Source organism: Babylonia areolata, chromosome 13 (assembly GCF_041734735.1).
Source record: "Babylonia areolata isolate BAREFJ2019XMU chromosome 13, ASM4173473v1, whole genome shotgun sequence".
NCBI classification, from domain to species: domain Eukaryota; kingdom Metazoa; phylum Mollusca; class Gastropoda; order Neogastropoda; family Buccinidae; genus Babylonia; species Babylonia areolata.
The window spans coordinates 404,432-423,118 of NC_134888.1; the positions used below are offsets into that span (position 1 = coordinate 404,432).

The window sequence follows — 18,687 nt, forward strand, 5'->3', positions numbered from 1 at the left end:
GTCTCTGTCACGCACACACACACACACACACACACACACACACACACACACACACATTCGCTCGCTCGCTCGCTCGTTCTCTTTCGCTACTGTCTTCTTTCAATTTTACCCCTTCAAAACCAGGTCGTTGCTATCTTCTAGACTTGTCGTTTCTCTCATTCTGTCTCGCTTTGACTACTGTAACTCTCTATCTCTGGTATGCCTGCTTCATCCATTCAGTCCCTTCAGCGCATACAAAACTCTGCTGCCCGACTCGTCCTCAGAAAGAAAAGATCTGAGCACATCACTCCTATTTTGTAACATCTCCACTGGCTCCCTGTCTCACACAGAATAAAGTACAGGATCAGCACTCTATGTTATAATCACAAATCTGCCCCTTTCGATCTTTGTGGCTGCCTTCACCTCTACACTCCATCTCGTTCTCTACGATCGGCTTCGGATCCACTCTGTTTACGCATACCCAGATTCAAACACCCCACTGTTGGACGCCGTTCTTTCTCTGTTCTTGGACCTTGCATTTGGAATGAACAACCTCTTTCGCTTCGTCAGGTCTCCGCACTCAGCTATTTCAAGTCTGGTCTTGAAACCCACCTCTTCCCAAGAGAGCCTCCCTCCCCTGCCTCTTCCTTGTCTTCAGTTTCTTCTTCAGTTTTAGAGTTATGCATGCGTGTGAATGACTGGTGTGAATGCGCTTAGATTTGTCTCTGCACAAAATTCAGCGCTATATAAATACTGTTATTATTATTATTTCTTGGCAGCGTTTCACCACAAAGAGACCGAATTCTGCATGAATGATATACGCTCAGAATGAACCCCCTCTTCCCTCCCCTTCACCTCCTTCTCCAGGTTTGCTACCATCATAGTGATTCACACATACATTGCCATGTGAGTGTATTATTTTTTGCACGTTCGCGAGCGTGTGTGAAGAAGGGACAGGGCGCACGTGTCCATGTCCGTGCGAAGAAAACGCGTGCGCTCGTGCCGGCGTGCAGACGTGCAGATGTGTGCTCGTGGTGTGTTCGCCGTGCGCATTTGCGATTTGAGACTCTGTGTGTGTGTGTGTGTGTGTGTGTGTGTGTGTGTGTGTGTGTGTGAACGTGCATGTGTATACTTATTTCTTTGAGTCAGTCCGCTGGACTGACGCGGCATGGAAGGGAGTAATCCATCTGGAGAAAACTGTCCCTTCTCTTGTGCATGTCACAGGTCTACTCACAGTCACAAGAGGAGTACCCCTCCAACAATTCAAATGTACTCACTGGAGCATTTCTAGGCATGTCTCAGAAGAAATACTCCTGGAAGTCTCTCTTTTATAGACTGGGGGAAGGTGTGTCCTGACTCAAGATAACTCTCGTGTAAAATCTAAGTAAAAAGCAAAGGTTGCCGTTTTTAGACTGCATCATACTTCTGCGTTCTATGAAGGGGGTGGGGGAGGGGAGGTAGTTTCATTATGAGGGAAGTCGTGTGTTTTTTTTAAACTCCAAGTTTACACACCAAAAAGTATTCCAGGAGTACTTTTGTGGAGGGAGTCATTCTATGATGTTACACCAGTAAAACACGCGGATCGGGATAGAAAAAAACCCCCCACCTGTTGCCCAGGTTGGACCCGAGATAGGGACGGTTACAGAGAGATACGGGCAGTGAACCAGCAGCCGTGGCGAAGTGGCTGGCGTCACGGGCTGACGGGCTGGGAGGACGCAGGCTCCATCCACGTAATCATCATTTGCGGCATTTCCCCATCTCTGGCTCAGTCCTATTCAGAGTCCAGTATGCTTACAGGGTCAGATGAAAAGACTGTATCCGCTACGTTGATGTATGTTTTGATTCCCCCCCCCCCCCCCCCACCCCCCCACCCCCATTTTCCTAACACAGCTGGTGCCTGCTTCACTCGGGCCTGGCTGACACTGGTAAATCTCTTTGTCGCGTCACTCTCGTAATTCCGACAATGGGGGCGCCACATACGGCTTTGCATGCAACCAGCCAATCAGATGATGCGATATGTCATGACAGAAAGCGTGGAGCACGTCCTCGTGACGTTGTCGCAAACTGCAGCTGACTTGCATAGCAACGAACGTCAGTTATCCTTATCCAAATACATCATCATTAAGTCCTACATATTTTCGGGTGTGGGGGTGCTAATTGTATAATCATGGCCTTTCTTACGCCCCTATCATAATGGTCTGGTGCTAGTTGCATTGCTTGGTTCTAACTTTTTGACAGTTACACGTGACTAAATGCCTACGTTGACCGAACTACGCCATTGGTCAGTTCCATACTACACACAGTAGCGGGTTACGACCATACTAGGCTCTTCCGTCCGAGCAATGCAACAGGCTCCTGGCCTCATCGCTTACCTTTCAACCTCCATACTGGTGTGGAGTTCGTGTCAAAATGTCGGCTGATTCACTGGAACCGGACTGTTGTGTGGGGGACATCCTGGCGATCTTCACTACAGGAGGTGCAATTACTCTGTCTGGCTCCGGCACTGAGTGATTGGGTTGGTGATGGGGGGTAAGTAGATGGATATAAAAATATATCCTGTGAGGAAAAAGTGATATTGTGTTATAATGCGTTTTTTCATGTTCGTTTGTTTGTTTGATTAGAATTGTTTTTGATATTATTCTGTTATTACAGGCAGCACTGACTGTATGTCTGAACATTTTTCATTCTTCCTTTTTCTTTAAGAATATAGGTCGGTCAATATTTTCTCGATTCATCTGGAATTGTGTGTGTGTGTGTGTGTGTGTGTGTGTTTCTGCTTGTTGTTTTCTTTAATGTGTGTGTGTGTTGTTGTATTTTGTTTTGCTGTTGTTGTTTTTTCAATTGACATCAGTTACTTTATCACCAAACTAATATAAAACATCGAAAGAAGCGTTCGCCCTCTGCGAAAACACACACACACATACACACACAAACATATGCAGACACACACACACATACAGACACACACACGCACACATACACACACACACATACAGATACAAACACACGCACGCACACACACTCGTATACGCATGCATGTAAAAGAAAGACACGTGTCGTTCTTACAGCAGTCAAAAAAAAAAAAATGACAGAAGATTAGAAATATTTATCAATGTTTTATTTACACAAGCAAAAAAGAAAAAGGTCACATGAGTTATGTTTCTGATTGTACACAGGAATATATTACTGACATGAAACGCAACTTTAAACTGTTTTGATATAATTATATAGTATACAAGTAAAATGCTTGTCAATGTTTTGTTATTGAGTATAAACCACAAATACAGTTTTGACATGTCGCAGATTGTCTTCTTGATTTAGTTACAGATTGTCTTCCAGACTTTGTTACCAAAGGTCTTCAACTACCATTTGTAAGCACTGACGACTTTCTTTGATGCTGCTGTTGTTTCTAAAACCTGGAACAGCAGGGAAATGACGATACAGAAGACGACAACGTATACAACAGTGACACAGGGACGTCAGAACACCAGCTCGTAGAAATCCTAGATAACGTCACTGACAACCCGTGGCTTTTACCATGGCTCCCTGCAGCTTTCATCACAGGACTGTGTCACGTCCACACAATGCAACTCACAGATACACACACAGAGACCCGGACACACAAAGACACACACGCACGCGAACCCCCCCCCCCCCACACACACACACACACACACAGAGGCACGGACACACAAAGACACACACGCACGTGAACACACACACACACGCACACACACAGAGGCACGGACACACAAAAACACATACGCACGCGCACACACAGATACACATGCAAACATACATACATGCATGCACACGCACGCACTAAAACACACTCACAAGCGTACACCACAGCCCAACACACACACACACACACACAATTAAAACCAATGTTGGATACCCACTCACACAATCTGATCATTATGACTTTGTCAAAACATGATATCCATCAACGAATTGAAGAACACCGGCTTTGACAAAACTGACGTCTTTCATAACAAACGATTCAAAGAAGGCAGTTTACATGCATGTGTGTATAGTTTACATTGGACCATCTCTTGAAAAAAACAGTACGTTTTCACCAAAAGAAAATCACTCAATATTTGCCATAACCGTTGGAATTCAACAGTTCAACAAAGCAATGAAACAAACAAGGGGTGTCTGTGACTGCACTGTACCATCATGTACACATTCTGTGACTGCACTGTACCATCATGTACATTCTGTGACTGCTCTGTAGCATCATGTACACATTCTGTGACTGCACTGTACCGTCATGTACACATTCTGTGACTGCACTGTACCGTCATGTACACATTCTGTGACTGCACTGTACCGTCATGTACACATTCTGTGACTGCACTGTAGCATCATGTACATTCTGTGACTGCTCTGTACCATCATGTACACATTCTGTGACTGCTCTGTAGCATCATGTACACATTCTGTGACTGCTCTGTACCATCATGTACATTCTGTGACTGCTCTGTACCATCATGTACATTCTGTGACTGCTCTGTAGCATCATGTACACATTCTGTGACTGCTCTGTACCATCATGTACACATTCTGTGACTGCTCTGTACCATCATGTACACATTCTGTGACTGCTCTGTAGCATCATGTACACATTCTCAGCCATGGGTGTAAACGGTATATCTGAATACTTCAATCAGAAAAATCTCCACCAAACAGGATGTGTACATCCTGCAGAACAGTCATTAACACGAACGGTCACCTTTGGTGCCAAGTGATTCATCCTTCATCTGCACCGTTTCAGTGGCATTCCTCCCACGTCACTCAGAGTCCCCCCCACTCCTCCCCTCCCCCACAAACGGACACATCCGGCTCGGCTCATCTGTCGCAGTTCCAGCGTCGGCAGTACACAGGGAACCATCGATGCTTGGTCGACAGAGTTAACCCTGCACTGTCGCTGAGTAGTAAACTACGGTGGTGTTCAAATCAAATCATGTCGCTTGTAGCACAGACGACCGTGAAAGACCCATCTCGGGGCTGATCACTGGCGTTCAGTGGTGCCTGTTCTGATTCAACATATTCAGGACACCACCTAGCAACCCCCCCACTGACAACAATAATGGCTTAGTCAAGCCAGACTGAGTTAGCGCATCCCCCCTCACCCTCCCGCTCCCTCCCCAGAGTGGAGACCACCACCCCGTCCCTCCAACCATAGTCCCCCATGAATCTGCCGACACTGAAGACCTTGACAGGACTCATCAAAAGCACGTGTTAAAATGATTGCTTCTCAGAAATGTACTCAGACACACTCATTCTCTTCCCGGAACGAATAAAATGATACTGTTTCTCGGAAACATAATAAATCCTCAAAACACACTCACTCTCTTCCCGGAACGAATAAAATGATACTGTTTCTCGGAAACATAATAAATCCTCAAAACACACTCACTCTCCAAACAGGTGCTAAAATGATTCTGTTTCTTGGAAATATAATGCATCATCAGACATACTCACTCTCCAAACAGGTATTAAAATGATTCTGTTTCTCGGAAATATAATGCATCATCAGTGCTAAAATGACTGTGTTTCTCGGAAATATAATGCATCATCAGACACATTCACTCTCCAAACTGGTGCTAAAATGATTCTGTTTCTCGGAAACACAATGCATCATCAGACATACTCACTCTCCAAACAGGTGCTAAAATGATTGTGTTTCTCGGAAATATGATGCCTCTTCAGACCTCCTCACTCTCCAGACAGGTGCTAAAATGATTCTATTTCTCGGAAATACAATACATCCTCAGCCACACCACCCTCTTCCCAGTGGAGGAAACTCCTATTTGCTTTGTACATTGTAGAGTTTGTCTCATGGGATTTGTGACTTGATTTTGATTTCATTTCTAAAAATCTGACTTCAATAATCAACAACTTCTGCCTCTTTGAACACCATAACTGCACGCACTGCACCTATTGTTAACACAGCAGCAGGTGGCATATGTATAGTTTACATGTGTTACAAGTTAGCAATTCTAAGTTTTCACCGCTTGATGAATGTTCAAACACGATTGTAAAAAAGGGGTTGTGATTGCCTTTCACACTTAAAAAAATAATACTGTTGTGAAGAAGAAATGATTTGTCATTGCCTGTAAACCTGTTTCACTAACCGCCATAATGAGTGGCGAATTTTGTGACGCTCAAGAACAATGTTGGCAGTATCATTACCCTCTGAACTTCCCCGACCGATGCCAGGTACATGTGCACACCTGGGTGGAGTGAGGAAAACCGCAGTAAAGTGCCTTTCCCCAAAGGATACACCACCATGCCGAAACGGGGTCCCCAGCCCTGAACACGACAGAACACTGTAGTGAATCAGAACGGGGTCCCCAACCCTGAACACGACAGAATACTGTAGTGAATCAGAACAGGGTCCCCAACCCTGAACACGACAGAATACTGTAGTGAATCAGAACGGGGTCCCCAACCCTGAACACGACAGAATACTGTAGTGAATCAGAACAGGGTCCCCAACCCTGAACACGACAGAACACTGTAGTGAATCAGAACAGGGGTCCCCAACCCTGAACACGACAGAACACTGTAGTGAATCAGAACGGGGTCCCCAACCCTGAACACGACAGAACACTGTAGTGAATCAGAACGGGGTCCCCAACCCTGAACACGACAGAACACTGTAGTGAATCAGAACGGGGTCCCCAGCCCTGAACACGACAGAACACTGTAGTGAATCAGAACGGGGTCCCCAACCCTGAACACGACAGAACACTGTAGTGAATCAGAACGGGGTCCCCAACCCTGAACACGACAGAACACTGTAGTGAATCAGAACGGGGTCCCCAACCCTGAACACGACAGAACACTGTAGTGAATCAGAACGGGGTCCCCAACCCTGAACACGACAGAATACTGTAGTGAATCAGAACGGGGTCCCCAACCCTGAACACGACAGAACACTGTAGTGAATCAGAACGGGGTCCCCAACCCTGAACACGACAGAACACTGTAGTGGATCAGAAGTCCTATGCCTTTCCCACTCTGCCACGGTGTTCGTCTTGTATCCTATAGCGCCATAATATCATCGCCAGTAAAATGAATACAGAGGAATGAAAAAAACAACAACCCAAACTTCAAACATATATATAAATATCTCTCTCTTGATTTCCATCTCCTTTTCTCTTTTGTGTTTTCCTCCTCTTCCTCCTCCTGCTTCTTCTTCGCCTTTTTGTTTTCTTTATCTGGTTTTCCTCCTCTTCCTCCTCCTGCTTCTTCTTCGCCTTTTTGTTTTCTTTATCTGGTTTTCCTCCTCTTCCTCCTCCTGCTTCTTCTTCGCCTTTTTGTTTTCTTTATCTGGTTTTCCTCCTCTTCCTCCTCCTGCTTCTTCTTCGCCTTTTTGTTTTCTTTATCTGGTTTTCCATCATAACATTTTCAAAACAAATAGTTCTTTGAGTCCACACATGTTCTCATAACAGCTGTCGTTTTGACAATGGAATGAAACACTTTGCTTTGGTAAACGTGGGAATCAGTACAGCATAACGTGGGAATCAGTACAGCATAACGTGGGAATCAGTACAGCATAGTTGTTCCACACAACAAACCGGAAGTGAGTGATATGGAATCATATCAGTTACACTGGGGCATGATGCCATTTCAAAGTGATGTGTAATGATCCGCTGATAAACGTGGATCAAGTAAAAAAACAACAACAAAAAAACAAATAAATAAAACGTACTCATGTTATGGACACAGTCCACTGAATCAACGATGCGGTAGCATTCTGAAATGCCTTGGTGTCTAAAAGGAAGTAAATCAAGGATAATTCACACTGCATACTACGATCGGGGCTGTTTCACGTGATGTGTACTAAGTGGAACTCGAAATCGTGCAAATCTTACAACCTACAACGTGCACCCCGACACCTCCCCCCTCTCCCCTCACCAAAAGTCTATGTGTAACATGTACCACAGAAACTGTATTCATTGGCCTGACAGTCATCCCCCACCACTGCCCTTCCCTTCGTACTCATCTTGTGAAAAGAAGATCGTATTTCTAAAATCAGAGTAATTTAGCTCAAGATCTGTTTCTTTCTGATCATTTCAAAGACTCTCCTCACACATGCTCGCACAGTAGTGAACATGGCCTGAGACTCGCAGGCATATCCTTCCCTATCTTGTCAACATAAACAACAAAAATAAAACAACAGCCATACTCTGTGAATATCCATAACGTAATACATATTTTTTAAACAGTCTTTACAATACTTGAATATGTTGTCAAAATGTCTTACAAAATTAAAAAGTAAGAATAAAGAAAAGGAAAATAAGAAAACAGCAGTTCGTTAAATAATTAAAAGTGGACAGATAAATGAATACATGTGTAAAAAATAAACAAAGACAAAAACAAACAAACAAACAAACAAAAAACCCAACCAAACAAAAAAACCAGTACATTCTAACACAGACACACTCGGGGCATCACTTCCACTTCTCTCCCCTTTCACTCATCCTGTGGGCGTGACTGAAGCCTGACTGATTGAGACAGGAAACGAATGACGAGCACCTACAGGCAGCTCTCAGTCGGCACTACCCATGTGGGCGGCCTGTTGTGCAAGTGACTCTGTGGTTGCATACACTCCCCAACCCCCCTCCCACACTCACGCGCACACACCACAGCCCACTACACACACACACACATTCACACACCCTCGCCCTGAACATGCCATTTTAGTGTCACAGAGTGTCATTTTAGTCTTTAAACCATTTTAATGGCAATAAATGTCTTCGTTTTTTCCTTGCAGGCCTCAAGCACGGATTAGAGGGGGGAAAAAGTGTCTGTTTCTGATTCAGAACAGAAAACACCTCTTAACACTGGAAAAAAAACCCATCTCAAGCACGGATTACAAGAAAAAAAAAAAGCGTCTGTTTCTGATTCAGAACTGAAAACACCTCTTACTAATTCAGAACTGAAAATATTTCCATGTAATTCAAAACTGAAAATATCTCTTTCTGATTCAGAACTTGAAAAAAAAACCTAACATCTCAAACACGGATTAGAAGAAAACAAAGCGTCTGTTTCCGATTCAGAAATGAAAAAAAACCCTCTAATTTTGAACTGAAAATATCTCTATGTGACTCAGAACTGAAAGTATTTCTATGTGAGTCAGAACTGAAAGTATTTCTATGTGAGTCAGAACTGAAAGCATCTCTCTCTGATTCAGAACTGAAAAGGGACATCTCTCTCTGATTCAGAACTGAAAAGGGACATCTCTCTTTGATTCAGAACTGAAAAGAGACATCTCTTTTTGATTCAAAACTGGAATCATCTCCTCCTGATTCTGAATTGGAAACATCTCTTTCCTATTGCCTCGGCATAAACAGACAACCAAATCCACAAAGACAAATAAAACAGACAACAACAATAACACAAAACAGATAAGGCAAACCCGTGGTAAACGCATTTGGCTGGAGTATGATATAGACGAAACTGATCTGAAATAAAATGAAATAAAACAAAATGAAAGGAAATAAAACAAAACAAAAAAAATAATAAAAAAATAAAAATATAAATAAACAAAACAAAATAAAACTGAAACATGCTAAAATAAAATGCCCTCCACCACCACACCCCAATTAACCAATCAAATGAAAGTGAACCAGAATTTTAAACCATAAAAAATGACCATAAACCAAACAGAAAAACTTTAAAAACATATCGACAGAAAACAGCACAAAAAATCACAAAAAGTCCTGGGTGGAGACTCAAGTATAACTGGTGTCTCCCTTCATGCGGATCCTGACGGCTGGAGTGGTCTCCCCTACTTTCTCCTCAACTTCCTCTTCCGGTGGGGGAGGGGGAGGGGGAGGGGGTGAAGGTGAGGAAGGGCGAGGTCTGCACAGCACCATGGGGAATCCACAGAAACCTCCAACCAGCAGCAGCGACCCTGTGTCCACACACACACACCACAGAGTGAGTGAGAGAGAGTGAGAGAGAGAGCGAGACGGATACGAATGATTTATTCATCAGGCCATAGCCTCTATGAAGGGGTACAGAAACAACAGTTTGTTGCGTCGCATTTGTTTGAATTAGCACGAGAAAACCAAAATCACATGAAGCACAAATACATTAGCAAAACATATTACAAGGTTGCTATTTCTCTAAATTTAAATGCTTTGTGCAGGAAAATGGACAAATTCTATATACCATTCAGGAGAGGAAGAGAGAGAGAGAGAGAGAGAGAGAGAGAGCATGAGTTGGTGATATTTTAGTCATCATTGTTGTCGTTGTTGTGTGAAGAGGAATTTTATCGAAAACGAGAGTATCAGATCATAAACTGCAATCATACAGGGTAAAAATGAAAGAAAGAATGGGCTACATCTCTCTCCCCCCCCCCCCCCCACCCCCTTTTTTTCTTTTACAAAATAAAGTATGTTTTCTATCAGTGGAGGTACAAGTAAAAAACAGTACATTCAAATCATGTGTGTAAATAAATGTTGATAATGTTGTTCCTAGTCATGTGACAAGAATCACCTGCATTGTTCAAGGTCAACATGCATGTATAACACAATACAAACACATAATTGTTGAAATTGTTGCTTTTGATAACTAAAACAAGGATCCAAAAGAAAGCAAATGAATTTTCTATGCCCCTAAACCTGAAAAAGACTATGACTGCCACATCACACTCTTTCTACTCCCACAGTAATTATAAACCTTGTATGATATTTTTTTTTACAGAAAACATGACTCACAGAGATTGGGGACACACACATGCACACACACACACACACACACATATATACACACACATACACACACACTTACATACACACACACATACACACACACATACATACACACACACACACACACACACACACACATACACACACACACACACATACACACACACATACATACACACACACATGCACACACATATACACACACAAACACTCACTCACACACACACACAGACACACACACACACACGTCCTTGTAAACGAGACACTGTCCCTTAGACAGTCTAGACAAACGGTTTGTTGGGTTGTTGTTTTTACCTGAAAACATGAACACGTCGTCATATGTTCCTCCTGCGTGCACAATGGCTCCTGTTGAAAGCACAGAGAGAAGATATTATAATAAACAGCAACAGCAACAACGACAAATATTCATATTACTAAATGAACCCTGATTATTTCTGTATTTATTTCTTTGAAATGTGTGAGGCTTGTGTTTATATATGCCATGCTCTACAGCGGTAACTTGCGCATTACCGGTAATGGGCAACTCTTTTTTTTATACATGACAAAACCGCTAGGAAATGTCACCATCACCATCTTCAACCATCATACTTTTTCACCACCCCACCCCTCACACTCCCCAAAATAAATAAACACTCCCAATGAACTGATTTCCACCTAAAAAGTCTACTGACCTGAGGTAGGGAGAGAGGGGCAGGCAGGAATTGTCACCTTCACCATCATTCATCATCCATCTTCACCTCCCATCCCTTTCACAAACAAACCCAATGAACTGACTTTCACCAAAAAAAAAGTCCGCTGACCTGAGTGAGGGGGGCAGCCAGGAATTGTCACAATCACCATCATTCCTAAACCATCTTTAAATCCCACCCCCTTCAAAAAACAAACAAACAAACAAACAAAAACAACCTCAACAAACAAAAATGAACCCTCCCAATGTACTAACTTTCACCTGAAAGAGTCAACTGACCTGAGATAGGGGGGGGCAGCCAGGAATTGTCACAATCACCATCATTCCTAAACCATCTTTAAATCCAATCCCCTTCAAAACAAAACAAAACAAAACAAAAAACAAAACAAAAAAACCTACTCTCCCAATGTACCAGCTTTCACCTTAAAGAGTCAACTGACCTGAGACAGGGGGGAGGCAGCCAAGAATTGTCCCCATGACTATCATTCCTAAGCCATCATTAAATCCCACCCGCTTCAAAACAACCCCCCCCCCCCCCCCCCAATAAAAAAAAAGAAAGAAACAAAACAAAAAACAAAAAACGACCCTCCCAATGTACCAACTTTCACCTGGAGTCCACTGACCTCAGATAGGGGTGTGGGGGCAGCCAGGAATTGTCGCCATCACCATCATTCCTAAACCATCTTGACCTCCCACCCCCTTCACAAAAAAAACCCAATTCATCCAATGAACTGACTTTCACCCCCAAAACAACAAAAAAAAACCCAGTCCACCAACTTGAGATAGGGGGGCCAGCCAGCGAGGCGATGCCCTAACCCTAACCCTAACCCCAGTCCACCGACCTGAGATAGGGGGGCCAGCCAGCGAGGCGATGCCCTAACCCTAACCCTAACCCCAGTCCACCGACCTGAGATGGGGGGGCCAGCCAGCGAGGCGATGCCCTAACCCTAACCCTAACCCCAGTCCACCGACCTGAGATGGGGGGGCCAGCCAGCGAGGCGATGCCTTGGCCGAAACAGATGAGGCCGAAAGCCAGAGCGATGTGCTGGACGCCCATGAGGGAGATGATGACGATGTTGATGACGGAGGAGAGGCCCCCAGCGTACAGCCCATAGATGGCGGCGAAGGCCAGCTGCCCCGTGAAGGAGGAGGAGTAGAGGGGGAAGGTGAGGGTGAACAGGCCGCACAGGCCCAGCATGCCCACGTGCATCAGGTCAGGACCTGCAGGATACCATGTGGTACAAGGCAATGCAATGCGATACGGTACGACACTCTACAAGACAGTACGGTACTATACGATAAATACAATACAATACGATACTATATGATGCGATGCGATACGATGCGATCGTATATGATACATGCGATACGATACGATACAATCATTATGATACGATATGATGCGATACGATACAATCATTATGATACGATATGATGCGATACGATACGATACAATCATTATGATACGATATGATGCGATACGATACAATACAATCATTATGATACGATATGATGCGATACAATACAATCATTATGATACGATATGATGCGATATGATACAATACAATCATTATGATACGATATGATGCGATACAATACAATCATTATGATATGATATGATACAATACGATACAATCATTATGATACGATATGATGCGATACGATACAATACAATCATTATGATACGATATGATGCGATACGATACAGTACTATACGACACGAGGCAGTACGAGTTCATTCCCACTCTCTCTGTCAACAACATATTAGGAGTGTCGGCGTTGGGATGGTCCCCAAAGGCCAACTAGCCCCCAAGGCTGCATCACAAAGAGCCACTGCAATCTTGCAACCTGATTTGAGTCTTACTCTTACAAGACTGAGCTGTGAATGTGTTCCCACTACAGTGGAGAAAACCATTGATGACACAGCTCTCGGTTTGATAACAGCTTCTTTCTGTAGGCTTTCGTCAATCTCAGATATAAGACAATACAATACAATACAATACAAATACAACACAATACAATATAATATAACACATCTTCATTAACCCTACTGGAAAGTACGTGTCACTCCAAAGATTCGGGTACAGGTGGGTTTGGGAAGGTGAACACATTTCTCACCTCCATTGATGGGTCGAAGTACGGGTGGATCTGAGAGGGTGTTTGAACACATTTCTCAATACCTAGGATGGATAGATGTACGGGTGGGTCGGGGATGGTTAAACATATTTCTTTACCCCCCCCCCCCCCATTCCATGGGCAGATGGATGTGTGGGTCAGGAGGGATGAACACATTTTCCCCCACCAGTGATGGATATGTATACGGGTAGGTCTGGGATGGTGTCACATTTCTCCCACCAGTGATGGATATGTATACGGGTGGGTCTGAGAGGTGTTTAAACACATTTCTCCCACCAGTGATGGATATGTATACGGGTAGGTCTGAGAGGTGTTTAAACACATTTCTCCCACCAGTGATGGATATGTATACGGGTAGGTCTGAGAGGTGTTTAAACACATTTCTCCCACCAGTGATGGATATGTATACGGGTAGGTCTGAGAGGTGTTTAAACACATTTCTCACTACTATTGATGGGAAGATGGACGGGTGGTTTAGGGAGGGTGTTTAAACATAGTTCTCACTACCACTGATGGACAGATATACGGGTGGGTCTGGGAGTGTGTTTGAACAAATATCTGGCCACCAATGACAGACAGAACAGTAGATGGGTGTGGGAAGGTGAATACAGACGGATGGGTATGCAGGGACATTGAACCCCTCTTCTAACGAACGGGTGAATCAACCAGTAGAGCGCCCCCCCCCCCCCCCCCATCTAGCTCCCCACCTCACCCTCCTCTCCACGCACACTGACCTATAGACGGGTGGCTGGCCACGAAGCCCACCACGAGTCTGGAGAAGGTGGACGTGAAGCCAAGCGCTGTGATGAGGATGGCTGCCTGGAAAGGGGTGGACCCTTGCGCCTGAGCGTAGGTGGGCAGGTAGGCGTAGACGATGGACTCGCCGAAGATCCACATGGACCCCGAGAACATGTACAGCGAGAAGCCGGGGTTGCTGAGGATCCGAACCAGGTCCAGAAGGCCATGGCAGCTCCCTCGGCACAGGGGCTGTACGGGAGAATTTCGGGGAGGAGGAGAGGGGAGGAGGAGGAGGGAGACAATCGTTAGAAGTGGGGGGGATCTTCGTTTTTGTTTTGTTTGTCTGTCTGTCGGTTTATCGGTCGGTTGTTGGTCAGTCAGTCTGTCTGTATGTCTCTCTCTCTTTCTTTCTCTCCCTCTCTCTCTTTCCTTACCTTATTGTTAGTAGAAGACATGTCCCTTCTTTTTTCCCCCTTTTTTAGAGTACAAAAAAATGGAGCTGTAGAATCAACTGGGAAAGGGTTGGGGTTGGTGGGTGTGCTTGGCCAACAACACAGCATTGTGGGTAAGGGGGAAGCAGGCCAAATGGAAGGGTGAGCTGTGTATCGGTCACTTATTTCATGTGGATGCATGATTTGTGATGAGATGTCCAGTTCCTCAATCATGTGATTGTGTGTGTGTGTGTGTGTGTGTGTGTGTGTGTGTGTGTGTGTGTTTGACTTTTTTCCGAGTTATCTTTTCATCACGCGCAAATCGTTGTAAATCCCTGTGACTTTTAGAGTTATCTTTTCATCACGCGCAAATCGACTAGTCACCAGAGGGTGTGTGTCCCCCAACTATTGACAACCAGTTATTGGCTTATACCTTTATTCCCATCAGCTCACTTTGCTTTGGCACAGACGTACCTTTGAGAAAAATATTTTTGGAGTGTAAAATGGTCCTTATTCTAGTTGTTTTCGGCCTCTGTGGGAATGCTTCTGTTCAGCTCTTATCCTGAAGCTGACAGGAAGCCTGATGAGGAATCCACGGAATGGGCACAGTCTCTCGCTTGTGAGTGATAGACACAATGGCTCCCCTTTGGAACCTGACTATGGCAGCATTCACAGAACTAATTTTCAATGGCTCCCCTTTGGAACCTGACTTTGGCAGCATTCACAGAACTAATTTTCAATGGCTCCCCTTTGGAACCTGACTTTGGCAGCATTCACAGAACTAATTTTCAATGGCTCCCCTTTGGAACCTGACTTTGGCAGCATTCACAGAACTAATTTTCCGATGCTCTTTGTTCTTGCTCCTGTTTCCTCAGAAATAAAATACCACTTGTGTACAACGGTCAACTTTTGATGCTGTTCACACTCCCTCACAAGAAAATGATGGCCTGAAAAGAACTACACTTGTGAGAGACAGTCCATCTCCTGCGTTGTCTGTTGTTATTTCTTCTTGTTGTTCTTTTTGTTTTCTTCTTTTTTTTTGGGGGGGGGGGGGGGTTGTTTGGTTTTTTCGCCTCCCTCCTTCTCTCTGTCTGTCTTTCTGTGACATACCTATACTTTTCAACGTTTACTGGCGATGAAAGGTGAATGGTATCAATGGTTCCGAAGGTAGTGAAGAGAACTTTGACTTTAAACAAAGCTGCTTGCAAGAACTAGCATCATTTATCATCGCTTCAACCTTTGATTTTTATTTCACTAGTTGTTACTTCCATTGTTGCCATTCTAATTTTAGTCCTGATAATCACATCTATCTTGATAAAAGTGCCGATCATAATATCCGTTTAGAATTGTCGTGAACACACTACTCTTTCGAGTGCATGTTTCATGTCGCAATTGTTACTTGTTACGTATCTTCAATGGGCTGAGAAGGGAGAATACTGTGATGGGATGAGAAGGGAGAATACTGTGATGGGATGAGGAGAGGGAGCACACAGGGAGATAGGTCCAGCGGAGATATGGATCACAGGGAGATAGGTCCAGTGGAGATATGGATCACAGGGAGATAGGTCCAGCGGAGATATGGATCTTTTAAACAGATGTATGACAGAACCCAAAACCATCAGACAGAGTAGAACAAGACCCATTCCTTTCTAGCAGACTACTGAAACATCTAGCCACTACGTTTGACAAGCACAGAAGGAAACAAATGTCTGTCAGCTATGAAAAACAATAACAACATATTTATGTATCGTATTTTTGCTTCACTGCATATTGTTGGCTTTTAAGGGAAAATGCCTTGCGTATACATGTTTACATTGAATTCAAGACTGTCATTTTTATATAGTTATGATAATCTGAACTAGTTTTATAGCTTATCATATTTCAGTTATGATAATAAACTGAAAGAAATATCTTATATATAAATTAACAACACGAAAATCTAAAAATCAAATTTACATACTATCAACATCATAAATCTCATAAGAAAACTATGCTATTGTTTAAATCGAAGAAAAGATAAATGATTGTTTCAAATCACATTCCAGAAACATTTAAATGTTTACATTTACAATATTACGAATAAAAACAAAACAAACGAATCAGTGAGATTTTATAATCAGTATCAATTACAATTGACAAATACTGATAACAGTTGACACTGATGTGTTAAAAGTGACTTCGTTTTACTGCAATTATTTCAAACATTTGTTTTGTAGAAAGAAAACATACGTCTGCTTGAATAAAACAAAATAAACGTTTAATTCTCGTTCCCTAGTCATCATTATCTCAATAATGACTAATATACAGATAACACTGATATCCTGGTAATCAAAATCTCAAAATTGACTGCTACTCAGAAAAGAGACAAACTTTTAATTCTAATAGCCTAATGGTCACAATCTCCCTCTGACAAGTTGAACAGATGATACAGAAGTATTACGAGTTATCCTATCTCCATCATTAAACGTATGTCTATTCTCATCGATCTATTGATTTTGAGAGGGATGGTAGGGGATGTAAACTACTAAAACAGCCTTACCATGACAGGGACATGAACAGACAAAATTTGTTCCCTGAACGAACAGCTAAAAGACGAACCTGCTGGTTAGTTTTGAAACCAGCTTTCCAACTGCTTTCATCTGTATATTGCGCTGTTTACATTTAATACTGACCCTGCCGAAAACAAAGTATATTTCTTAAATACACAGGGGTGCCGAAATGTAAATAAAAAATATCTTTATCTCCAATATTTTTTTCTGTCTTTTGTATTGCTTGAAAAAACAACGGTCTGACTAAACCAATCCACTAAAAGGAAATTCTGTCATCATCCATCTGGCGTAGAGGGAGATTGTGACTTTTCGGATCGCATAAGCTGCAATCTTCTACCGCAGCTGGGCTGATCTTTACTTCTGCCCGACTGGCCAGTGTGAAAGCGCCATGGCTTGAATGAGATCGAGATGATGGGCAGGAGATGGGAGGGGAGTCCTCTGGCGGTATGTCTGGCGGGCTAGCTTTGGCTCATGAGCTGCAATCAAAGCAAGCGGCATCAGACAAGAGCATGGCAGCAGGGAGGCACACCAACAATTAACAATAGTCGCGGATAGCAACTACGGTTGAGGTGAGGGATGGGGGGGGGGGGGATGAAACATAGGGTGGTACCTTGGACAGACAAGCTCCTCCATCCCGCAAAAAGCGCCCCTCCTCCTCCTCGTCCTCCTCCTCCCCGCCCTTCTCTGGGTCTGGAGTCCGGCTGTTTTTGCGGAACAGCCGCGGACTGAAGCGCCACCTGCCTGTACTGGCCGAGTCCAGGCTGTTCTGCACCGACAGCTGGCTGGAGCGGAAGTTGCGGGTCAGCCATGATGTCCGGAAGGCCGTCTCCATGGCTTCCGGTGACAGGGCAGACAACTCGCTGTAGCTCCGGATGGCGTCCTGAATGTGGGCCACGTCCAGGCGGTTCTGAGAAAAAAACGTGTGGGAATTTATCTCGGGCTGCTCTCTGCTTCTGTCTGAAAACGTGTGGGAATTTCTCTCGTGTTACTCTCTGCTACCGTCTGAAAACGTGTGGGAATTTCTCTCGTGTTACTCTCCACTTCTGTCTGAAAACGTGTGGGAATTTCTCTCGTATTACTCTCCACTTCTGTCTGAAAACGTGTGGGAATTTCTCTCGTGTTACTCTCCACTGCTGGCATAAGTGTCAGAGTCTGAAAAACGTGTGGGAATTTCTCTCGTGTTACTTTCCACATCTGTCTGAAAACGTGTGGGAATTCTCTCGTGTTACTTTTCGCTTCTGTTTGAGAACGTGAGGGAATTCTCTAGTGTTACTCTTCACGTGTGTCTGAAAGCGTTTCGGAATTCTCTTGTCTTACTCTCCACTTCTGGCCTGACTGTCAGAGTCTGAATGCGTGTGAGAATTCTCGTAAGTTATATTTCATTCTTCTGTCCTAGACTGTTACAACAGCCG

General features: G+C 43.8%; 1 protein-coding gene across 2 annotated transcripts in view; it reads right to left on the minus strand.

Moving 5' to 3' along the window:
* Positions 1-3,084: 3,084 nt before the first annotated feature.
* Positions 3,085-18,687, minus strand: part of LOC143288947 (uncharacterized) — a 62,549-nt gene continuing 46,946 nt past the window's right edge. For both annotated transcript variants that reach the window (XM_076597628.1, XM_076597627.1), the window contains exons 6-10: positions 17,886-18,182; positions 14,292-14,544; positions 12,394-12,642; positions 11,028-11,078; positions 3,085-9,910 (exon numbers count right to left, since the gene is read on the minus strand). In XM_076597628.1, the coding sequence (XP_076453743.1) occupies positions 9,729-9,910; positions 11,028-11,078; positions 12,394-12,642; positions 14,292-14,544; positions 17,886-18,182 (1,032 nt within the window). In that variant the 3' untranslated portion in view covers positions 3,085-9,728. The remainder of the gene's footprint in view (positions 9,911-11,027; positions 11,079-12,393; positions 12,643-14,291; positions 14,545-17,885; positions 18,183-18,687) is intronic.